Raw genomic sequence first — 24,042 nt, forward strand, 5'->3', positions numbered from 1 at the left:
CACACACAGATGCACAATGGAGCATACACTAGATTATATTTCTATTATATATATATTGCTATATCATAAGTAGACTATACACATTTGTATAGTGAGCTAATGATATTTTTTCACCTAACCCTAAGGGTCCTGTTCACAACAAGAATGATAACTATGAAGTTTTAATAATGGTGTGAGTCCACACCACAGCTATAACAATAATGATGTCATTGGAATCACTTTAAAAAAAGTTTTTTAGTTTTTTGTTTTTTCAGTTAATGAATGGAAACAAATGGGGACTGTTGGATGGTCACACACATGCATGTTCACACTGTCAGGCCTGCGTGTGCAGTAAACAGTGTTTGTGTCATGTCAGATATGGTTCAGCACAGGTTCACCCCAGGACTCACCTTGCTCGCTGCTGTTGTCTCCGCTCTGTGACGCGTGTCCTCCGCTGGAGGGTCCTGGCGTGCCGGCCGAGTGTGTGGACGTGGCGTCATCATGATCTCTCCAGGACGCTGGGTTCTGGAGACGGTCAGAGCGGATCCATCCGTCCACGTTCCCCATCCACAGCACAAAGAGAGAGAGAGAGAACCCGTGAATGAGCAGAACGTGCAGAACACAGACCCACAAACCCTTCACCATTCAGATACACATCTACACACTCATTATTTCAAAGATCATCAGTTTATAATGGCTTAATATCTTCATCCCTTATTGTCACATTTAGAAGATAATACAATATAAACAATCATGCTTTTGAGATGTGTTGTATGTATATATTGCTTTTGTGAGCACACTGTATACAGATCGAACTGAACGTACTTATGTATCTGACCTTATGTATAGAGCTGTGTGATAATATAGTGTACATTTTGCAATGATATAAACAACACAACACAACAGCAGCCATCCAACTGTGTCATTACATGATCAGCATTCTTAATACTTCATAACAAAAACACTGCCATAACTTTCTTCTCTGAAACTCAGACAGGTGTTTAGCAGAATGTCTCACGGTTGTCAGGGAATGAAGTGTTTGTCTGCTCCTCATACTAAGCAGAACATGACTTTAAATACAGTTCACAAGTCAAATAGATGACTGGTATGATACTGTTGTCATTTTAATGCTCAACAGCATCCTCTCTCAGTGACTTTATGGAAAAGACAAAGCAACTTGGACATTCTGCATAACAAAAAAATAAGTCTGGATTGACACAAACTTGGCTGAACTCTAACACTCAACCTAAATGTCTGTGTTTTGAGCAGCAATTCGTCATTTCGACTGTCACAAACAGCAAACACAGTATCTAATCTGACACACACACACACACACAGTGAGGGCTGTGTGTCATGTGTAAGAGGGCATCTCCTCCTCACCCTTCCTGAGGTTTCTCAGGGTCTGATCGGGCCGCGGGGAAACAGGATTTGTACTGTACAGGAAGAGCTTTATCTGTGTTACACATAGACGAGCAAGAGGAGGAATTTCCTTTGCCACTCCAGCAAGTAAAAAAGACTTTAACACACACACACACTCGGAGAGTCATCTGCATGTAATCTATGAAACACTATAACCTAAAAATGGCAACAATGAAATTAGCTAGTTTTGTTGAAGTCAAACATTTTATTTCATATCACCAAATTGACTAAAATTAATTATATACCAGCAAAGCTGATTTGTACAGGTTAAATCTGATAGAAATATCTCTTTCACTTACAGGAAGATGTTCTTCATTAGAGTGGAAATAAATATAATTATGATAATAGTTATAGTTATTGTTCTAGGTGTGCAGCAGCATCATGTGCTGCTCAAAGGTTCAGATCAGACTCAGATCAAATACACTAGAGCTGCTGGAATTCATCAGAAGTATGTTTTCATATTACATCAAACTATTTTATTCCAAAAGATCACAGAGGTATATGATTTATGCCATTTCTTTTTATTATTTCCCAAAACGATAACAGTGTATCTGCAGTGTTTATCTGAGATAAATATGAGTTGTTCATGTAATTGTTTCATATGACGAGGGCGATGAGGTTTACAGCATGTGTTTAGAGGAGAGTGGAAAGAAAAGAGCCTGAGTGATGCGGTTCAGCTGAAGCGTCATACACTGAGAACCAGCTCCAGCGTGGCTTATTCTAACTTCTGTTTCCTGTATCTGAGACGCTCACCGCCGCGAGACAGGCCTACAAACACACACTCGAACACAGCCGCAGGTCCAGAAGTGCTGACGCTCACATGTTTCCCAGAGTTCTGCAGCTGATATCCAGTTTCCTCACGCCACTCGGCAGCAAAAAAGCAACAGCCCTTTCCCACTTATGAATAATGCAGCCGCCCCTCTCTCTCTCTCTCTCTCACAACAAAACAGTTGTCAGGGCTCCCAAGAGTCCATTAAAGTTCAAACAAGCTGTAAAGAAAGCGAGTGAGAGACATCGTGTGACCCAAACGGCTGAGAGAGCCTCCACCCCACCCAGGAAAGAGATATTCCCCATCGCTGCGGATAATGAGGAGTCAAACGCAGCGCTGCGTGCTCGCCTCTAATTGTGTTAAAGAGCCGCAAACACAGCCCCGGCACAATAGAGCAGATACAGAATAAGATAGAGGGTCACCGTGTCACACGGGGTCACAGACTCAACGCTCATAACACAAGATCTGATTCATATAAAGCTGGAGACAATGGTGTGACGGAGAGCGGACGATCCAGCACTGACCTACACCTGCCCTGCAGTCTACACTAGATAACACACACTCACAGAAAACCCCCAGCGAAACACAAGCGAGCGCATCTTCAGCCCCTGACCTTTCTCCGTGTCTCCTGCGAGTCAGATACACACACAGCTCTGCTGAATTTAACATGTAATTACACCAGGGCTCCCAAAAGATGTTAAAGGACAGTCTGGAGCATCTCAGAATGACTATTCAGAGCGAAACTGCCAATTATCTGACAAGAGTGAGAACGAGCCTTCGCTGAGCTCCAGTAATTGACAGCCCAGCATTTTAAGAGACGTGACTGAATGTGTTTAATGCTCTTCTGCTTGACATAGAAAGGCAAAAGCACACCTCACTTATTATATAAGAAACATGCTGAAAAAATGTAAATGGTGGGATCCAAATTAAAATATTATTTTACCCAACTGCATAGATTAATTTACACCAACTAAACTCATGGTTACCAACTTATACTTTCTGCCTATCAGCAAGTGCCTTTTCTGAAATCCATGAATTTATTAAACTGGAAACCCACCCAAGTGATCCTCCTGAAGCACTAACAGAAGCTGCACAGCAACAAGTGAGAGTGTGTCCAGACGAGATCAGTCAAACCCAGATCAGTGCTGCATCTCAACACCAGATCTAGAGGAGGACCTGGAAACTGTGCTCATGTCAACACTTTATCATCACAAATACACTATTTCAGTATTACATGCGACTGGACATACTCTACTTGAGAGAGATCACTACAGCACACTCACACAATTTTCTGTTTATTTATTTGTTTATTTTTGTATGTATTTCTATATGTGACTTAGTTTTCTTATTTATTATAACCACAAACAATTAGGACAATATATTTCATAACCTCACAGTCAAATCAAAGTGATTACACTGAGGCAAAAACACCATCAACATATGAGCTGCTTTTTTATATTTGTCCAACTATGAGAAAAACTAAAAACTAAAATAAATCATATGAAATTTAAATTAGTATCTCTGTTATTAACTGGTTGTTAACCGATTATTAACTAGACAAAGTGAACAGAGAATGCAGACATCTTTTATATTATTTAAAAAGAGCATTAAACAAGTCATGTCAGTCTCTATCATACAGCTGTGTTTGATTTAATTTCTAATCTTATTTTTAAATAACTGCAGGATGAATGTTTTTAAGGGGTGGGACAGTAACATGAGGCAAATCAAAAATATAATGGCATCCTGACAACGGCCTTATAGCACTATAAACCACACTGAAAGACAATACAGCAGTCAATAGTGAATAAAACTGCCTCTATTCACAGCCTACAGCAGGTAGAGAGAGAGAGAGAGAGACGTCCTTCATCCCCAGCATAGCAACTTTCACCAAATGATGTAGCCCCAGGCAAAATATATTAAAAATGCATATCAAAGCTGAATGAGATAGGTACAACCTAAATAAATCTGCATATCCAACTATCAAACTGCTGTCCTCAAACACACAAAAAGCAATGCCATATAAAAGAATAGCAAGATCCAAATGAAATGGCCAAATCTGAAGCTCGTAATTTTAGTAGTTGAATCGGAGCGCTCGTCTGCTTTGTGTTTAGTGCTGAACATCAGAGCAGATCTGCGCTTCTCACTTTGTGAAGAGAGAGAGAGAGATCATTTATTCTCATTAACAAACACTGCCGCACATGCACACTATGCAAATGTGACGTTTGGACCTCAAAACACACACACACACACACACACACACACACACACAAAGCATTCTAACTAATGCTTGCACATGCTTACATATTTATAAAAGCAGCAAGCTAAAAAAAATAATATTCCTTCAGCAGCTATCAAAGCTCCCCGTGTATATTCAGCTCATCAGACAAACATTTGTAACGTGAAGTAATAAGATAAGACCGTGTTTAAAATGAAGCGCAGATGGAAATCTCTGGCTACACACAGCTCTAATGCGCTTTCTGCTCGGCCTCGGTGTTCACATGTCCTCTCCAATGGACAACTGACATCTCGCCTTTTATCATAAGTTTACTAAATTAAACCAACAACAATCGGCAGAGAAACAGCGTGTCTTATTTCTGCACTTAAAGACACATATTTTACACTACGAGTTTATAAGTAGGCCTATATAAAAATGTAGCTAACTGGTTTAATTGAATGTCTCCCCGGTTTTTAATCGATTCTCCTCAATGTCTCTCGTTTGATTTGATGCTCAGAAGCCTGTGAACTCCTCACAGTCACACATGACGCTCGATATGAACTACACGACGCGGAAAACTCTCTCTTCCCCAACATTACATCTACAACAGCCGCTGTCACTGACATATAAAGCTGAATTCAGATCAGTAAGAGTCCACTAAACACACCATCACCCTGGAGAACTACAGAGAAGAAGCACGTTATAACCTTCAGTCTCTTAACTTTAAACAAAATAGTGTGCAAACTCACATAAAATATCTACGAACGCCAAACTTATTCATGTCTTGTATATTAATTTGTTTTAGCAGTTGTGCAGTTGCGATTTACAAAGCCCAAGATAAAGACATAGGCCTACTAAAATATAAAACATAAAATAATCCCTACAACAACTACCAGCACTAAATAAAAAAATAAAAAAGATGAGATTTCCATAAGCACACTGTTTTTGCTCACAAGCCACATGTTCAGAAATTTCAACTGAAACTTCCAGCCTAGAGTCAATTTAATAATATCATATCTTATATGTTATTAGCCATTTGTTCCGTCCACGTTACTATTTCATGCTATAGGCTACATATAACACCCATCGCAGAAACTATGAACCAGCTGTTACTTACATGATCGGCTAAGTTCGTGGAAGATCCCGAGATGTCCTCGTGGTCTGATTTTGAGTTGCCATCCCGTTCATCAATCACTAAATCTATGGGCATTTTCCCTTTCAAACAGCTGATGTACCGATGGCAGAAATTATCGCAGAGTTCGTGCACCTTTGAGCAGAGAAAAGAGCCGCAATTAAAGCAGGAACAATAGAGAGATGATAGCGATGCTGTTATTCTCTAGAGACACATGCAACAAGTTCATCGACAAACATACACGCTAACAGACCTTCGCAGAAACTATCACTTGCTCCTGAAATTATTTATTTAGGCTTATAAGTAATAAATAAGAATATTGCTGTCACATTCCGTTTAAACCGCTATCTACGGAACGTGGAAATAACATGGTTTTAATGTTAAATTATGTCAGGGGTCATTTAGTCAAATAATATTTATTTATTTATGTATTTACTTATTTTTATTACACCAAGTAATAATAATAATTAATTAACAAATAGGCCTAAATTAACACACACAACAACAACAAAAATTGATGATGAGAGAAGTAAATCCATCCAAATTATGTTTTAATTAAATCAATACAAATCAATGAAAGATTACCTTTTCTAGCTCCAAAAGATGAAACCGTAATACTTGTATGGCTTGTATCATCTGTAAAGAGAAACGGACATCGTTAGCGGTGCCTTCTTTGCAATTTAATTTTAATATTCGTTGCATTAATTTTGCAGTGAACAAAACCTCCCATTCCAGTAGGAAAAAATACTAATTAAATAATAAGAAATAATTACATAATGTGCTTGAGAAATAAAAATATTTTTTTATATATAGCCTATTTAAAAATTGCGGGTGGAATGATTGGCTTGTGTGAAGTGTGAAGGGCGTTGATGGTGATCCCAGCGACTTATTTCACGCTATACTCTCGTGCTCACTTCAAACAGTCCCGCCACACATTAGATCCCCTCGTATTTACTTTCACTATCTCCAGATCCATTGCAGAAAAAAAGTCTCGAAAAAAAAATAAGTCGCACTCATTTTAGAGAGCTCGAGTGCACGGCTGTTGAAGACGAGCAATGCTAAAGCGTTATCTTACCAAATTATCCAATTCAGGATTCGAAGAAAATAATGGTTTTTCTGCGCGGACCTAAAACAAATCAGAATGAAGATTAATAGCAATCGATGGAAATATTTGCAACAATTCAAACAAATAATAATGATAATAATAAAATAAAATAAATTACATATAAAAACATTAAAATTCAATAAATCTGGTTAAAGAGGAAAAACAAAGTCGTTTAATGTAGCTACTTAAAACATCCAAACTCATAAATGAAAATTTAATTAGCAGTCCTAAATGAAAAGGACGCTTTTAAGTAATCGATCAGTTGTGTCTTTGTTTGAATGCTGTAAACGCAAGGGAAGCTCGAGGTGTTAGACCTGTTTGGCGAAGACAGCGATGTCCTCGTTGAAGGAGTCTGAGGAGCACACATCTCCCCCAGCGACCCCGGGCTCGCGAGGAGTGCATGTGGCCAGCTCACACTTCTCAAAGACCAGAGCCAGCAGAGGAAACAGAGGATGACTGCAGGGACAACAACAGCACGATAACCTTCAGATCATCTGGAGAACTAAACGAGCAACAGAGAGTAGCTAATAGTTCGAGCACGGCGGGGAACAGACTGCGTCCCGAAACAAAGCACAAAGCACAAATATTCGGATACTACAGTTCGGAGAAGATTCATAAATCAAATACATTTTACACTCGGCCAGAATCGGGTTTTGTGACTTTTTTTTTTTTTTTTTTTTTTTTTTTGAGCTGCAGTGATTTAGAATTTAAATAGAATGAAAGCAGCAAGCTTTTAGAGGCTGAAGTCTGCAAGCTTCTTTGTCAAGTAAGTAAAAACAAGTAAAAAAAAAAAAAAAAGAATGTGCAAAGTAAAGTTAAAGTCTACTATAGCAATGCTTGCAAACCCCAGCACAAAAATACTAATACTAGTAAATACTTAAAGTTCCAGAAAACTGTGGTGAAAAAAATAATAAATAAGAATAAATAAAAAAGGCTATTACGGGAAAGAGAAGGCCGACTAGAGGAGTCCACGGGTCCGATAGTAATATGGAACTCACCCGTAAATTTGATCTTTATCCCTCTTTAACACGTCGTTGACAGCCGAGCCCATGCTGGTGGGCATGACATTGGGATGGGGGGCATGTGTGCCGTAGTGCTGGCTGGCGTGGAGCGGCGGTCCGTGGTTCAGATGATGGACCTGCGGCAGCGGCCGAGGCGCGTGAGGATCCCCGTACATACCGACCCCGTCCATGCCGCCGTAATGAGCCAACTCATCGTACTGCAAGAGAAGCAGAGAGTCAGGAAGAGCACGGAAAATAGACACGGCTGCAGAGAAAAAGGGCTAGTGTGAGGGGAAAAGAAAGGAAAGAAAGGGGGAAAAGTGTCGCGCGGAGCTAAAGTTTTCTGGCGTATTTGCTCGTAATTACCAAAAACATGGTCAAGTTGTGCTTCCCGAAGCTTGTCTGTAAAAGCGGCAGCAGGAGCCCGTCAGCGGAGCTCAGGCGCTCACACGCGGAGAATATTCCCAATCAAGTGCGTCAGACTGAAGGAGTTTTGCGCGTGCGACGACAGTCGAGGCCTGTGATAGATAGTGTATAGTGGAGGTGAGTGCTGGAGATTTTAAACCTACCCTTTGCGCCATCAGCCTGCGCTCCAATAAACCTCTGGATCTGTGTCGTAGATTTAATTTCCCAGTCCGCTCACAAACTCACGCGCTGCAATAGATCCCCTTTTTCAAGCAACTTGCCGAATTCTCCTATTTTCCAGAACGAGCGCAGGCATCAGCAAGAGTTTTGCAATTATTCTTCTTTTCCTCTTTGCCCCCCCAAAAGAAAGAAAAGAAGAAAAAAAAGTCGAGCCCCCAAACTGAAGGTTACAGCCGGCCCATCAACAACCTGCGTGCAACCAAACTGTCGCGTCTCATGGCTTTTTGCCACTCCAGCTGTCAATCAAAGCCAAAGGTTGTCAAGGTAATGAATGAATGATGGTTGGTGATGATGTTCAAGAGAAGATGAATCTTTTTAGCCCCGTTTTCATCCCACAAGTCCCTCTCTCCTTTATGCCTCCGGTCCGCTTTCTTGTTTTATTACTAGCTACAGTAAAAACTGAAAAGAGAAGAGTTTGTGGAATTGCGTCGGTCTCCGGCGCGGTCTGAGATGAGATGAGTGAGTGTCAGTGAGTGTTGGCAGGTCGGCCGCTCGCTCGCTTATAGAACGCAGAGAGTTGAGCTGCGCGCATCGGCGGGAGAATGAAATGACGGAAGCCGGAAGTGGCGCTGAGCACAGCCAGTCCTACACGAGCTCCACGCCAAACCCTGCGCGAGAGGCGAGCGTCCAGTGCGCGAGGGGGGAGCCACGCAACTCCGCGCACCGCAGATCCCACTCACATACGCTGAGAAGAGGCGTCGCGGCGCGTTGGGCACGCGTCCAAACGTTAAAATAGCGCTATTAGTATCATTATTGGACAGAGGAAAGTCATTTCAGCCCTACTTTGCTTAATGCATAACTGAGCGATGCGATACAACCGATATCGAGTGTCACATCCCCCTTTTTTTCTTGTGCGAGGCACCTCAAGGTTGAAAAAACGGGCCCCTTTTAGAATACAGTAAACTTTTCCACACGCGAGAAGAAAAACAAAAGCATGGTTTATGTTTGGAAACTGTCTTTAGTCCAACAGCATTTGAAGATTGAAATGTGAGCCGTGCATCGCGCGCTCAATTATCAAAGAGCCTCGAGATCATCAATCATTAGGAAGGCCTGAAGTTTCAGAGGAGGAGCAATGATATTGATTGTGCTACAGATGGCCCCTAATACCACAAACAGACCCTTAAAACACTGCTCCTCATCAATGATCAGAGCCTGCATCGCGCACGTGTGACATCACCGTCCTATCGACCGCTTTTTACATAAACGTCTACATTTAGAGCACCCTGACTTGTTTTGATGTCGAAATTAACAATTCAGGGCTTAGTGGAGCTGAACTCGTGCGGGGTTTCCACAAACAAGCTCAATAAACGGGCTCGAGCTCGAACGAAGCAAGCAATTAAAACGGATTTCATAAAGTGCTGTGTTTATGACAGAGGGGAGGGAAGAGCACGAGGAGAGAGTAGAAGTGCAGGGTTCACTGCGCGAGAGCGACTGAGTGGACACAGAGCGCGCGCGGTCTGACCACTGCTTCATCGCGAGGAAGAGGATGAGGAGCTTTCGGGAGAGACACGGTAAGTCCATCACATCCTACAGAACCGAGCCTGCAACTCTCCACACAATCACAGCAAAAGAGTTGACTACAACTTTATAAATTATGCGTCAAAATCTACTGAAACACATCTATAAAGTCAACCAATAAATCAATGTCTTTACAGAAATGCTCTGTTAGTTAACGTTTTCGGTTGATTAAAAATGTTTTGGGAAGCATTAAAGCATCCAGTGGTGCGCATTGCTTCACTTTTCAGTTTGTTAATCCACTGTGTAATCACAGCGGCTTTACTATAGTAAAACTACAGTTTCCCGCAAACTTCACCGACAGAGAAAAACACGCTTTCGATTTCAAAAATGTTTAAAATACCATACCCGCTTCGTCTTTATCAATATGCATGAAATAAAATATTTAGTAAAAAAAAAAAAATACAGAGCGAATAAACCCGTGTGTAGATACTACACAAATAATAAAAAAGAGTGTAATCTGTGCAGTGAACGGGGGAGATGGCATTAACAGGAGGTAGAATTTCATCTGCTGGTGTCAAACGGAGGTCATTTTAGGGTTAAAGCTCTCGATGCCTCTGTCCAGCTGCGGCTGACAATCCGTTTCCACGAGAACACTTCTACATAACCTCTCACAAATATAACTCATCTTCTTACACTATCGTTTTTAATGAAAAAACATCATATAAAATAAACATCTAAATCTAAACCATCAGTCAAAGGAAAATGTATTTCTAGTTTTGTGAAATAGCCTATCTTTATCTAAACAGATTTATAGCACATAAAAACGTTTATGTAAATCTGAATAATGTCAAATATTAAAAATGTTAAACTATTTGATCCTATTTAATTCGAATGGGTTTGTTCTAAAATTGTTATTCTTGTTTTATAGCCGACCTATGAACAGATTTACAGAATCATCTATATACGCTCCTAGCGAAAACATGCTTTCAGATGCTCAACTAGAAACATTTTCAGAATTTAATTTAAAAAAAAACTATGATTTCTAGATTAATCATCTCTATTTGAAAATGTTCCATCATTTAGGCTCTTATAGGTGTGGAGGTCTGTTTCTTTGGTGAATATTTATGCTAATAAATAATATTTTCTCCATGTGAACTCTGCCTGACCTCAGGGAACACGACATTCCTGTCCCTGAAGGAAAGCGGTGCTACTCCAATGTTTGTAGAAGTTTGGTGAGGAACTGTAAATTCTGGAGTGTGTAAGGCATATTTTCCTTCAGTGGCATTATTCTCACTGCACTGTGAGACGCTCAGTGTGTGCGTGTGTGTGTGTGTGTGTGTGTGTGTGTGTGTGTGTTTCTGTCTGCAGCTCTTTAGCGACACCTGGCGGGTCAATCATGCGCCTCACTGTAAACTCTAGTTAAATTAAATTAATAAAACTGATATCGTTTGAGAAATACAGATAGCGACGAAATGTATTTTGAATAAATTATGTTCATTTGAGCAAAGCTTTTCATGGATCAATTGAGAAGAGCGAAATGAACAGGCAAAGAAGAGTTTGCGCATACGATACATTTTCTGTTTGTTTTATTCGTTTTTGTTTCATAAATTATAAGAGTTAAGTATAGTTTTCTGTTGTAGATTTCTCCACGCTATCTTCTACAATTAGAGAAAGCTATTTTCAAAATTAAGCGATTATGTTTCACGTGTCAGGTTTCCCTCGAGTTAAATCCGTTAATGTTAGATGTAGAAAGCTATTATTTAACATCACTGATAGATCAAAAACATGTGTAATTATTTTCTTAAAAAATACATGTATTAATATGGATCACGCAGGGAAAAAGGAGTACGAATCCTTAACGCGTTGTTATTGTTGTGATTAATTATCCTTTTCTACATTTAGGAAGTGCAATAGGCCTATATCCGATGATATCTTAGATTTAAAGAAGGGGGGGTATATAATTATTATTGTACTAAATAAAATAGTAGCCTAAATTATTCGAATACAATACGGCTAATAAACGAACAAGCAATAAATAAATAAATTAGGCTATAGTATAGTAGCTATAGCGCCGGCGGAAATCCGATCAACTCTTGTAAAATAAACATGTATCTTGAACCAGGCCTATATAGCCTATGTCAAAAGATTTCTGTGTCTACATGAAGAACATTAAAAGAAAGAAATGCAGGATTACTAATGTGTTATTTGTGTTGCTGCTCTCACTGCTGTGTGTCGCGCGTCTCGTGCGCGTTAAGAGGCTTAAAGGTCTGACACCTTTACATTAAATTCACCCAACACCTTTCATTTACTCCACTCATATCCCGCAACAATTAGAAAGTCATTACGACACTTAGCCTATTTTACGTATTCTCTCCTATTAGAGCAGATTGTCTTTTTTTTTTTTTTTTTTTTTGGAGATTGCTTTTTTTATTTTAGGTTAATGTGTTGCGAGAAAACCCTATGTATTTGTAATAATGTGTGTCGAAAAAAGAAAGAAAGAAAAAAAAAAGGTATGGATCAGCCAAGAGTTATTTTCATTTTATTTATATAAAATAATAATAATAATAATAATAATAATAATAGCAATATATAGTAGGTTATTAATACTTTTGAAGAAATGCGCTTAACTGTTAAAGGGGTTAAAGTTTTGCACGAGTTTTAATGACTTGCGTTTCAAAACAGTCCTGAAACACGAGCCACGCCCACTTATGTCACTTACAACTCATTAGCGCTAATAATCATTTTCTTCCAGGCAGTTCAGGTATTCCAAATATACCGTGTGATCATACAGGAAACTAGAAGAAGCCACTCTCCACAGGTTCAGTCATTATGCAGCTCCGGGAATCACGGGCCCCTCAGGACTCCAGATTTCCCGCTATTTAAACAAAAACCCCACATAACGCATGCTAAGAAGAATTGTTTTCCATCTCCCCTGTTCAAATTAAAGGTGTAAAATCCACATAGCTGTTCGCGATGTGTTCAAATAAATGCCGTTGCCTTCTTTGTTGTTGTTTTGTTTTTCTAACATCTTTCCATTTGACTGTATCTCCCTTGGTTCTGGAAGAGTTTAGGTGATCAAGCAGGGGAGCCAGGTAATTACCGCACACTGTCAAACACAGGGGCCAGTGACTCAAATACAGAGTGAATTATCAAAGAGGAGCCTCGCGCGAGACGCCCGCCACAGGGACCGCGCGAGGATGTGACAGCCCTAACCCCACACTACTGCTGCTGAACAACACAACCACCAAAAACACTCAGAGGCGGCGTAAAAGTGACAGTTTTACCGGAACATTAATTATAATACTGCTTACAATGAAAAAAGTAACCATGCAGTTGCTACCTTAAAATGCGATTTCTGCCCTATTTAACACACCACTAGTTTTTTGTTGGTATAAATTCGTGTACACCCTTACAAAACATTAACAATGGTTTTATTATAGTAAAAGTGTAGTAACCATGTTTTTACTTCAAATACCATGGTTAAACTAAATTTGTCGCAAAACTATGGTTAATTTGTGGTTACCGTGGTCTATGTGTTTTTTTGTTTTTTGTTTCCTTTGTAGTAAAACCATGTTTAACTTTCGTAAGGGGTATTTAGGTTGATTCAGTGACATTACAGAGTATTTTGGACTTCTGTTATGTCAGTTAATTTAGATGTTACAAGTTTTTTTTACAGCAGATGTAAGCCTATGTTAAGATCGTAAAGAATAATGTAAACGTACGTGATGACGTATTTCCGCTCATGTTACAGCTCCAGCTGTTGTTTTAATCGTAAGAATCCAAAGATGTGACATATTCCACCAAAAAAAAAAAAAAAAAAAATGCTTGTACAATTTATTGCACATTTTCCTCAAATGCATAATGCAGTAATGTCACTCAGCTGGATTTCGAGGAATTGTAATTTATGTAGTCAAAATTAAATGATGAGGCAAGTAAAATAAAAAAAATGCAATGGCCCAGTTGGTGTGCATAACTGTTGGAATCTTAATCCAGTCTGGTGGGACGCTTGAGTGTTTAACATTATAAACATGCCCCCTCCTCCAGCTCAGAGGGATACTTTACATGTAAATATTCACACAGCCAAAGAGCAGCCCATGAATTATTGAGAGCTGCAAAGAAGTAAAATGTCTCTGTGTTCAAGCTCAAGAATGGACAGAAGTGAGAAATATCCGAAAGAAAAGGTAATTGGTGGATGAAGAAATAAAACATATGGTTATTTCAAACCTCACACATACAGAGGCACATCTATAGGGGTTTGTGTGTGAGGGAGAGTTTGTGTGTGTGTGCGAGTGTGAGTGTGTGTGTGTGTTTGAGAGTTTGTGTGTACAGGCCTATATTTGAAACTACACAGAGAAAAGTCACACGTCAAAACTTTGTCAAAGTTTCCCGGAGAGGTGAGTTGGGCTGAGTTCTGGCTGTTCTGGTCTTTGTTGTGTTCTGGCCTGTGGCTGAACACTTGACAGACTGTCAGGAGCTGATGGGATATGAGTGCAGGGCACTAGAAAGCCCTTCATTCCTGTGCTGGATTCACCACTCCATTCTTTATCAAACAGGTATCACTAGCACAGCAGAGCTAGAGAAACACAAACGGGACACACTGTAATTATCATGTTTGTGAACACACTCAAAGTTGATGCATGAGGTTTAGACAGAATGCTTTTCAGTGCTTATGTACGATGGAATTATGATCTTACAAGAGTTGAGCATTGCTATTATAAGGAAGGATTCAAGATTTAATGTTCATTCTCAGACTATGTAAACATTACAATTCTGTTTACTCCATGACCTCACCATTGAAAATGCAGAAATGCACGACTAATGAAATATCCCAGTGCAGCACAAGGCTTCCTAATCCCCATACTACTAAGTAATTGTGAATTACTGTACTATAATTGTGCGAGTAAACTAAAAGTCTATTAGCAATTTAACAGCATGCAGAAGTCTCTCTCTCACACACACACACACACACCAGAGCATTAAACAGACGCAATTCACAAGTGCTCCTGATGTCTCAGAGGACTTTTAATATGTATGAGCAACATCAAAGAGGAATATCCTGACATGTGGCACCTCCAAATGATCAAGCTTATTATCACATATATGCAAATGTTTTCCATTTGTGTTGCTCTCTGTTTGTAGAACTGCTGTGGAAAATACAGAAGATAGTTAGAAACACCATTGATGATATCTAGTGAGCACTACCTGCATGTATTTTTGTTATTCTTGTGCACCAAGTTCATTTTCTCTGATAAACTCTGAAGATACATCATGTGTCATTTATTTATGAAGATATAATTATGAATTGGATTTGTGTGTTATTTGTAATAAAAACCTTTGAAGAGATGCTGCAAGTAAATAAATGAATCCACTGATGACGTCCTATTCAGATACTCACCGTTTCTTTTTTATACCATATTGTTTCATTTGTTTCACATTTTTATGGGTCATTTAAAAGGTGAAAAAAAAAATCTCCTGATGGGAAACAGCGCAGGCTTTTCTATAACACTAACACAAGTGTGCTGTAACAAAAGCATACAGCGCTGAATTGAATTCAAAGTGGAAAGTATGTTTTATTATGAGCCTAATTCTCCTGCCAGATTGATGAATATCACTCGTTTTCTAAATGTGTCGCTCAGATCTCCTGTGATGTTTACTTTTATTCCATTTTAACATTTTATTACAAGCATTATAGATGTTATACTGTATGCATTTATTAAAAATGAAAGAACTGTCCTACACTCACCGTCTAACTTCTGGAGCCTTTTAATAAAACGCTTGTGGTTTAATATGACAGAACATATAGACCGAGCCGACCATGGGTTTTTTGTTGTGTAGTTAATTTGATAGACATATTCTTAAACGCCATTTGTAATATAAAAAAAAAAAAAAAAATTAGTATAACTTTAAGAGCTCATATCACTCTAAGGGCAGCGTAATATTATAACAAATATTAGTATGAGGTTAGATTATCACTTTTGAAGACCAGTGGCCTTTACACATCATGAATGTGAAGTCTCTTTATAATCAGAGTTCGTCATTTGGTATTGGAGCAAACGGTAAAGCGAAGTCTGTAAGTGACTTTTAGCTTTAAATCAATGCAAACTCCAGGCCTAAATAATCCAACTGTTCAGCAAATAACCAACCTACAGATCGGACATTTTGGTCAATTGGACCACATGAAATAAGTGTGATTCGTTGGGACTGGCAACAATCTGTCAAACCGCGTTTGGCTGACGGTTTCTGGAGTCGCTGTCAAACAGTCCAGCAGAACTGATGGAATCATCCCTTTGTTCCTTGATGCAGTCAGAACTGAGCCGAATCTTGTATTCTCCTTTAATAGTCAGTGGTGGTTAATTATTAAAGGTATGTATTTGAATTATAAATATACTAGTTATACAGAAGTAGGCAAAGCAGGCATAGCGCCTCAGGCTAAATTCTTCCATTAGCCATTATTTTCCAGTCTCCTGCCTCCATTTCCCTGCCTCCTAGTTTTATGTCATCTCCAAAAACAGCCAGGCATTCCTTTGTACTTGCCATCTCCTCCCCGCTATGGCCACAGAAACCCTCCCCTCCAAACACAGAGCTGCTGCCGCCGCCTTGAAGTGGGGTGTCATACCTGTCTTACATTTAATGAATCGCTTTCTTCAGCGTGTCCCAGAATTCCAGACACTCTCCTCGGAAGCTGATGGCGGCCTCCCTCGTGTCAGCAGTCATCCGGCGTAGAGCACATTACCGTACATCATTAGCCGTGTCAGGAGCGACGCCGCTCACAGGCCACGCACGGCCCTGCAGACCCAGCCAAAACAAAGAACTTCTGCGCTCTTCTCCGGTCCGACTCTCTCTCTTCCACTCGACCATCATCTCTTCCACCTCTGGATTTATGAATAAAATACGACACGCTCAGAATAAGAAGATGGCACTGCAGTAACTGTCAAATGCCAAGATGAAATAATAAATTCAGGTGCCTTTTTCTGCTCTGTTGAAGGAAACTTTGTTCTCTCCAAAGCTAGCTTTTTCGTCTTTGTTTCTCTCGCTTGCCAGTCGCCCGTTTAAAAAAAATACATTTTCCCCCATATTTCTGCAATTTTTTTCTCACCTCCTTTAAGCAGTTCAGATTCCCTTTCCATTTGCTCGACGCTTCTCTTTCACAGCTTTCATGTGTGATTGATGACATCTGAAGTAAAAGCAGTGCGATACTGTTTGTATCCTCCATCAGAACATTCATCTACTTCATGCCTTTAAATTTAATGAAAGCGTTGGTGAATAAGGCATTAGTGCTGCTGTCTCTGATTGTTCTGCTGGCTGGACAGGTTCAAACTGGGTCAAAATCTTAGCAATGTGTGTTATTAAATGTGTCATGCCATTAGCCTACATCAGGGATGGGCAACTTTGATAGTGACAAGGGCCAGAATTTTTTCTCATTTATACTAAGGGGCCAAATTACTAAATTCACGCAGCCTATTAGCGGCCTAAAGAACATTCTCAAAAAAAAAAGAGTAAAAGAGTAGAGTAAAAAAGGGCTTATTTAAAAAAATAAAAATATTTACTCCAAATGGTACCATAGTATATCTGGATATCTGCAGGATATTTAATATCAAATATAAGACTTTTAAAGACCCTTTTAAGACATAAACTTTACATTTCAGCCTTTAAACAATTTTTAAGAAAAGGAATCAAAAGTATCAATTATTATCAATCAATTATTATATTAAATTACATATATCTGAAGCCCCTTTCACACTGCAAGTTGGACCCGGAAAATTGCCGGAACATTGTCAGGTCGTACTCTGTGTGAAAGCAAACACGTCCCGGGATTGATTCCGGGTCGGGACATAGTACAGTAACATTGCCGGGTTTAGTCCCAGAACAAGTGCTGTGTGAACAAAAACCAGAACTAATGGTGTGTCGTAGTGATGACACACCTTATCGTGCGACTCTTTTACCAGGTGTTTTGAAGGAAGATCAACGTTCACGACGGAAAAATATGTGCAATCTGTAAAGAAGCAGAGATCAGTTAGTTCCTCACTATCCGCACTGAAGCTGAGATTGTTCACCAGCTTAAGTGAAAGTCAACGTGCCTAGCATTTTCAACCCGTACATTACATGTCACGCCCTGATGTCACGTGTCATTATGGGATCTATTAAAATATGTAGCAAAAATAGCAGAAGGGCTTACTGTAAGAATTTGTTTACTGAGAGAATTAATTCTCTGCCAGCACTTTTTCAGAACGGTAGAGATATAGCCTCTTTTTATGAACTGCAGATCTAAGAACAGAACCCCACATAAACCCACAGTTCAGTGCAAACATTTTTGTCATGCATTTGGTAAAATGGATTTGTTTACTAACATTATATATTTTACCTTTGAAATTTGAGGCAAGTGCAATGCAAGTCACAACATCTAACTACTGGGGTGCCTCAGGGCTCTGTTCTTGGACCACTTCGCTTTTTTGTCTACATGGCATCATTAGGTTCTTTCATTCAGCAAAATAGTTTTTCATATCACTGCTGTGCTGATGACACTCACACTCGACACTCAACACTACCTCTCATTCCATCCTGATGATCTGACGATAGCTGCTCGCATCTCAGCTTGTCTAACAGACATTTCTTGCTGGATGAAGGTCCATGACCTTCAACCCATTCTTGCCAAGACAGAACTGTGCTTGTGGTTCTATCAAACCCATTGTTTCATCACAATTTCACCATCCAGTTAGGCACATCAACCATAACTCCTTCAAATACAGTCAGACACCTTGGAGTTATGATTGATGATCAGCTAACTTTCTCAGACCACATTGCTAAAACTGTCCGATCCTGCAGATTTGCTTTATTCAGCATCAAGAAGATTAAGTCCTTTCTCTCAGAACATGCTTCACAACTCCTTGTTCAAGCTCTCGTTCTGTCCAGGCTGGACTATTGCAATACTCTTGTGGCAGGTCTTCCAGTCAGATCTGTCAAACCTTTACAATTAATCGACATCTCTGTTTATCACTTTTCACTGGCTACCAATAGCTGCTCGCATAAAATGCAATGCATTAATCTTTGCCTACAAAACCACCACTTGCTCTGCACCCATTTACCTAAATTCATAACTTCAGACTTAAGTGCCTCTAGAAGCTTGCATTCTGCAAGTGAATGTCGCATTATTGTTCATCCTAAAGAGGCACGAAATCAAGAATTGGCTAAAAAAACAACTCTTCCATCTTTATTTGACCCTGTAGATTCCTGACAGCACACTCAGTGTTACCTCAAAGATCATGAAACACACACAATAACACCTCAAAGATCTTCCTTTTGGCCACTTCCTGTCTCCCTGTCTCTCTCACTCTCTCTCTCACACACACACACACACATACTCTTAATAAGAAATATTCATGAAGTAAACACATCGGGCCAGTTGCATATCTTAACCTGACCAACTAGTAGTTACCAACGGGTAATGAATGAGTTGTATTTATTTATTTTATTTAAATTAGACCAATCTACATTTTATGTAACTGACTTAAAAAACTAATTATGACCTCAAAGAAAAAAATAGACTTGTAAGACTGGTCTAAGCATTCTGTGCAACTGGCCACAGATTACTGTAGAGCATAATGAGTGATTAGATGATTGAAGTCAATCACTGTGATTGACCGTCCAGGCCTGAGGCACTGGGATATTCTCCAGCAACCCTACAGAGGACAAGCTGTTTGGAGAATGGATGGAGAGTCAAACAGTGAGTATTGTGGATTTTGCCTAAATTTAGCAGTTTATAGGTGAAGTGTGTGTCATTACTGCTTTTCCTGAACCCTGCCATGTATCAGTCAGTCAGACTGTACCGCCCCAAACTCCCATCATTGGTTGAGTCAGAAGGTGAGATGTCAGGTTGGTTAAACAAACCAACATATTTAAACAACTCCCAAAACCATAGTTTCGATGAACGAACCATGGCTAAAAACATAGTTTCTTGTTAGTGTGGCACATTGACAAGGCTTGTAGATCATGCCTTTGGGCACAATGAGAAAAATAGCCTGCGGTGCATACTGTATCTGTAATTCCATTTGAATAAACATATACATATTTCAATCTATATATTTTAGTCAAGTCACCTTTATTTATATAAGGCTTTAAACAAAAAAGATTGTGTCAAAGCAACTGAACAACATTAATTAGCAAAACAGTGTGTCAATAATGCAAAATTACAGTTAAATCCAGTTCATCATTGAATTCAGTGATGTCATCATCAGTTCTCCTCTGACCAGACGAAACCAGCAGTTTAATTCCAGGCTGCAGCAAAGTCAGATTGTGCAGAATAATCATCTGTTTCCTGTGGTCTTGTCCTGGTGCTCCTCTGAGACAAGGTCTTTACAGGGGATCTGTATCTGGGCTCTAGTTGTCCTGGTCTCCACTGTCTTTCAGGGATGTAGAGGTCCTTTCTAGGTGCTGATCCACCATCTGGTCTGGATACGTACTGGATCCGGGTGACTGCAGTGACCCTCTGATCTGGATACAGACTGGATCTGGTGGCTACGGTGACCTCGGAATAAGAGAGAAACAGATGTAGCAGAAATGAGTCAAATCAGAGAAATCAAAGAGTCTATCAGAGCTGTGTGCATTGAAACATGAGCTGAATTCCTCAGGAAGTCATAAATCAGTTCTAGTGCCACAGGAACCAAACAAGATAACCAACCAACCAACTTGTTCACACAACAGCTTTCAACATTAACACCAATAGAACAATTATTGACAATTTTAATTCAAAGAAGAGATTGTCAAATTTATTGTTCGTGATTGGAATGCAATGCTGGACATCACATGTAAACCCAGGAGATCAAGTTAAATACTTGCATTGACTTCCCCCCCCAGCCAGTGAAACCAGACTGAAATTCCTAAGGGGGAAGGGCTTTAAACCTTTGTCTTCACAGAAAAGTCCTTTGCCAGAGAATGGCAAAGAAACCCTTTTTATACATTATATATGGACCAGAATGAACTCAAAAAAGACTTATGAATGAATCATTCCATTGCTTAACTCCATATTCATTTACGTGTAACCCACACATTTGACTATCATGTATAATCACTTATTGTGTATGTCTTTTGATAACTATAGGATACCTAGTCATGTCTAGTATTCAAATAATCGCATTTTCTTGCTTGATATTGTCCTGACAATCATTTATTTGTAAAATATATCATAATCATGTTATAGGAATCATGTCCAAAATTAGACCCTGTGAGGCAAGAACCACATGCTTGGTAAGATAAACAAATGATTTATGATACCCACCCAAAGAACATATCTGATTGGTCAAGGCAACATTTGAGGGGTGGCCAACAAGGAAGTTTTAAATACTTTGGACCCCATGAAATTTGGCTTTTTAGTCATGCCTTGTTCTAGTCTGCCTGCTGCTATTAGCCATGTCGGCTTTTAGTCTGCTTTTAGTTCCAGCCTTGCTCGTGCTATCAGTCATGCCTGCTCTTAGCTTGTAGCTTTGCTACCTAGCTTTAGCTTGTAGCATCTAGCCATGCGGTAGTCATCATTGTTCTTTGAGCGCGGTTCCAGCGTGCCTGCCTGCTGCTACTATGAGAAGGAACACAACCTAGTCTCGTCAAACTTTATTTCTTTTCTTTTCCGTTTGAGAGTTTCGTGTTCTGAGTTAAGTTTTGTAACGTCCATTCAACTTCAACCAGCGAACACGACTCTGCACTTTCAGCCAACGCCCAACAACCACGGGCTTCCCAAGACGTCACTTCAGAGACTGAACTTCCAGCCAATCAACGACCTCGGGATAGCCCTTTCACCGAGGCTCCTTCTTCACAGGAGATGCAAGTAACTTTACCTCCAGACTGTGACCTTTACTGGTGTATCTAATATAATTTTAACCTCATTGAGGAACTCAATGCGAGCGCTAATTACGTGATTGATGGTTGTTCATGTTTATGCAAGTTAACGTATTGCTGTTAACTTGGGATTCCATATTTCCATTCTCTTAAACTCATCTTTCCCTAACTTTCGACCTTCCTGCAACTTGTGTGAATGTGTGTGTGCGTGCGTTTATGTGTTAGATTAGTTTATATGTCTTAGATTTATCTAATAAAGCCTTATTCATATTGAAAAGAGAAGTATCTTGTGTTTTGTGCTTACAAGTTAATGTCTTAAACTGCCGATCTTGTTACTGTGCTAATTGATAGTGTTTTCACTATAGTTTGGATATTAGTATCCAGCGCAGATTTGATGTTAAACGGCTCGTTCACTGAACCGCAGGCGCGTCTCCGTGAACAGCCGTGAAACAGTGATTCTGTTCAAATTCCCTTTAAAATCTTAAATGATTCCCTTTGAGCTAAATTGACCTGTTTCCCTTACATTTATAATGGTGGAGAATGCGGGCAGTTTAATCTAAATTGTGAGCATAAACCAAGTTATTTAATCTTTGATTTTGCTAAAGTAATGAAAGGTGAGAAGCTTGCGAGACTGGAGTGTGTGTTTGTGTTTGTGTGACGTAAGCAGCGCGCGCCCTCCCGCTTGAATGAAAGGAGCTAGAGGAGACTTTAACTCGAGTCCGTCTCCCCTTTATTATCAGCAGTAAGTGAACTTAAAAGTAAACATCTGAGATCGTACAATAAGGTAGAAATTGAGCGTGTTCCTCATTTGTGTAATGCCTTGTTTTATAGCTGATTTGATTTCACTGCGTGTTCCAGTGTCTCAAACGCTATCTCAGTCACTGTTTGCTGAACGGAGCTAAACTGTTAGTGTTTAAAAAGGGATATAAATCGGTGAATAAAGAATAGTTTTGAGCGGGTTCCTCAATCTATTTATCAAAGTCCCCGTATTCATATTTCATATAGTTTGATTGCCAGTGCGTGTTCCACTGCCGAATCAAATTTGATATTCGACTCCCCTAAGTTAACGTTAAACATTAGAGAACAATGTTTGCCCATTTGTATCCGTTCACAAAGTGAATGCAATCTCGCGTAACACTGCGTGTGTCCGAGAGTAATTTGAATGGGAGTGTTTTAAAAGCTTGATCAAGTAAATTTTAACTGTGTACCAACAGCGAAGGAAAACTTTTATGTTTGTGTCCAGAAAAACTGGCACGGAGAATCAAATTGCTGAGATTGATATAATAACTACAGCAGGAAGCTGCTATTTGAATTAAGATAAATTTAACTCTATACAAACTGAGAGTTTAAGTGCCACATCGCAAAACCAACTGAAAGGCGGTGTTGTTATTTGTACAGTGTTGAAATGAGCCGACATTTCATGTAACATGCTTAACTGTATTTGCAACAATGCAACGATTCATGTGCTGATCCACTAGAATGTGTTTTGGTTGCCATAGTGACGACCGTGACCCGGAAGCCTAACGTACTTCCGGAGCAACTCTGAACTGTGCACGCGCAGCGCACAAACTCTGCGGTGTCGCTAAGCTAACGAAACCATTGCATTTACATTGAAGTCTATACTAAAGCCACTAGCCTCAAAGGTTAGCCGTTAGCATTACCATCCAGTGGTAGAATAATGTGTGTTTGGGCAACGCTGACGTGATTTAACCATTTTCAACATCTTAACTAACACTTGTTAGTCTCTTTCTTTTTATCGCTCTGTTTTCTCACTAGACCACTTATTTTCATTTTACTAGAAAGGGAAATACTGACTCACAATTATTAATTGTCAAATTAAAATTTAATTGAAACATTAAATTTATTTTGAATCATTTAAAATTTCCCTCTCAGATCATTTCATATGATCTTTTATTTCTAGTATTCTCTTTTGGGTCTAATTATTTTAGGAATGAATAAGCCTTGAACTTTGGAAGTTAAAGTAAACTTATTCTTCCTAATTTATTTATTACCCATCGAAATATATGCTATTCAGACCTTTACTTATTTGAATGCGTTTTACCCCTCTTCCTGTTTTGGTTATACACTTAACCACTATTGTTTTACGTATTGATTTCCTCTTTTTAATTTCATTTTTGCATATTTTGCCCATTTATTAATTTTTTTAATTTTCCTATTTCTTACCATTTCTTGTGTGTATCCTAGCCTGGGAACGACAAACCTGAGCCCTAAAAGGAGACATTGTTATCCCTCACTACGAGTTCAAATAAATTAGAAAGACAACCCTCTTTCACTTAAAGTTTATTTTGTTTGATAAGTTGTGCAGCAACTAACACAACGCTCTCCTTGTAGTTCAGATAACCGCTACTGAGACTTACCATCTCCGTCCTCTCTCTCCTTTACTTTCCTCTTCTCTTTTTACATTTGTAGGACATGTAAGAACCATCAATCAATTCTAAGTGATGTAAATACACAACCGTGCCAAAGACAACG

General features: G+C 39.4%; 1 protein-coding gene and 1 long non-coding RNA gene across 9 annotated transcripts in view; one reads left to right on the forward strand and one right to left on the reverse strand.

Moving 5' to 3' along the window:
• LOC113060443 (homeobox protein Meis2) overlaps positions 1–8,780 on the reverse strand; it is a 56,545-nt gene extending 47,765 nt beyond the window's left edge. For 3 of the 8 annotated variants that reach the window (XM_026229365.1, XM_026229366.1, XM_026229364.1), the window contains exons 1-7: positions 8,190–8,201; positions 7,618–7,838; positions 6,934–7,075; positions 6,590–6,640; positions 6,100–6,150; positions 5,500–5,649; positions 390–504 (exon numbers count right to left, since the gene is read on the reverse strand). In XM_026229365.1, the coding sequence (XP_026085150.1) occupies positions 390–504; positions 5,500–5,649; positions 6,100–6,150; positions 6,590–6,640; positions 6,934–7,075; positions 7,618–7,838; positions 8,190–8,201 (742 nt within the window). Of the gene's footprint in view, positions 1–389; positions 547–5,499; positions 5,650–6,099; positions 6,151–6,589; positions 6,641–6,933; positions 7,076–7,617; positions 7,839–7,986; positions 8,158–8,189 lie in introns of those variants that run through there. The other 5 variants (XM_026229362.1, XM_026229363.1, XM_026229367.1 and 2 more) reach the window with 3 other exon arrangements.
• Positions 8,781–9,685: 905 nt separating this feature from the next.
• LOC113060444 (uncharacterized) lies at positions 9,686–17,227 on the forward strand. Its single transcript, XR_003278251.1, has 2 exons — positions 9,686–9,776; positions 12,788–17,227. It is a non-coding gene; the product is annotated as an uncharacterized LOC113060444 (long non-coding RNA).
• Positions 17,228–24,042: the final 6,815 nt, after the last annotated feature.

Source organism: Carassius auratus, chromosome 42 (assembly GCF_003368295.1).
Source record: "Carassius auratus strain Wakin chromosome 42, ASM336829v1, whole genome shotgun sequence".
In the NCBI taxonomy this organism is placed as follows: domain Eukaryota; kingdom Metazoa; phylum Chordata; class Actinopteri; order Cypriniformes; family Cyprinidae; genus Carassius; species Carassius auratus.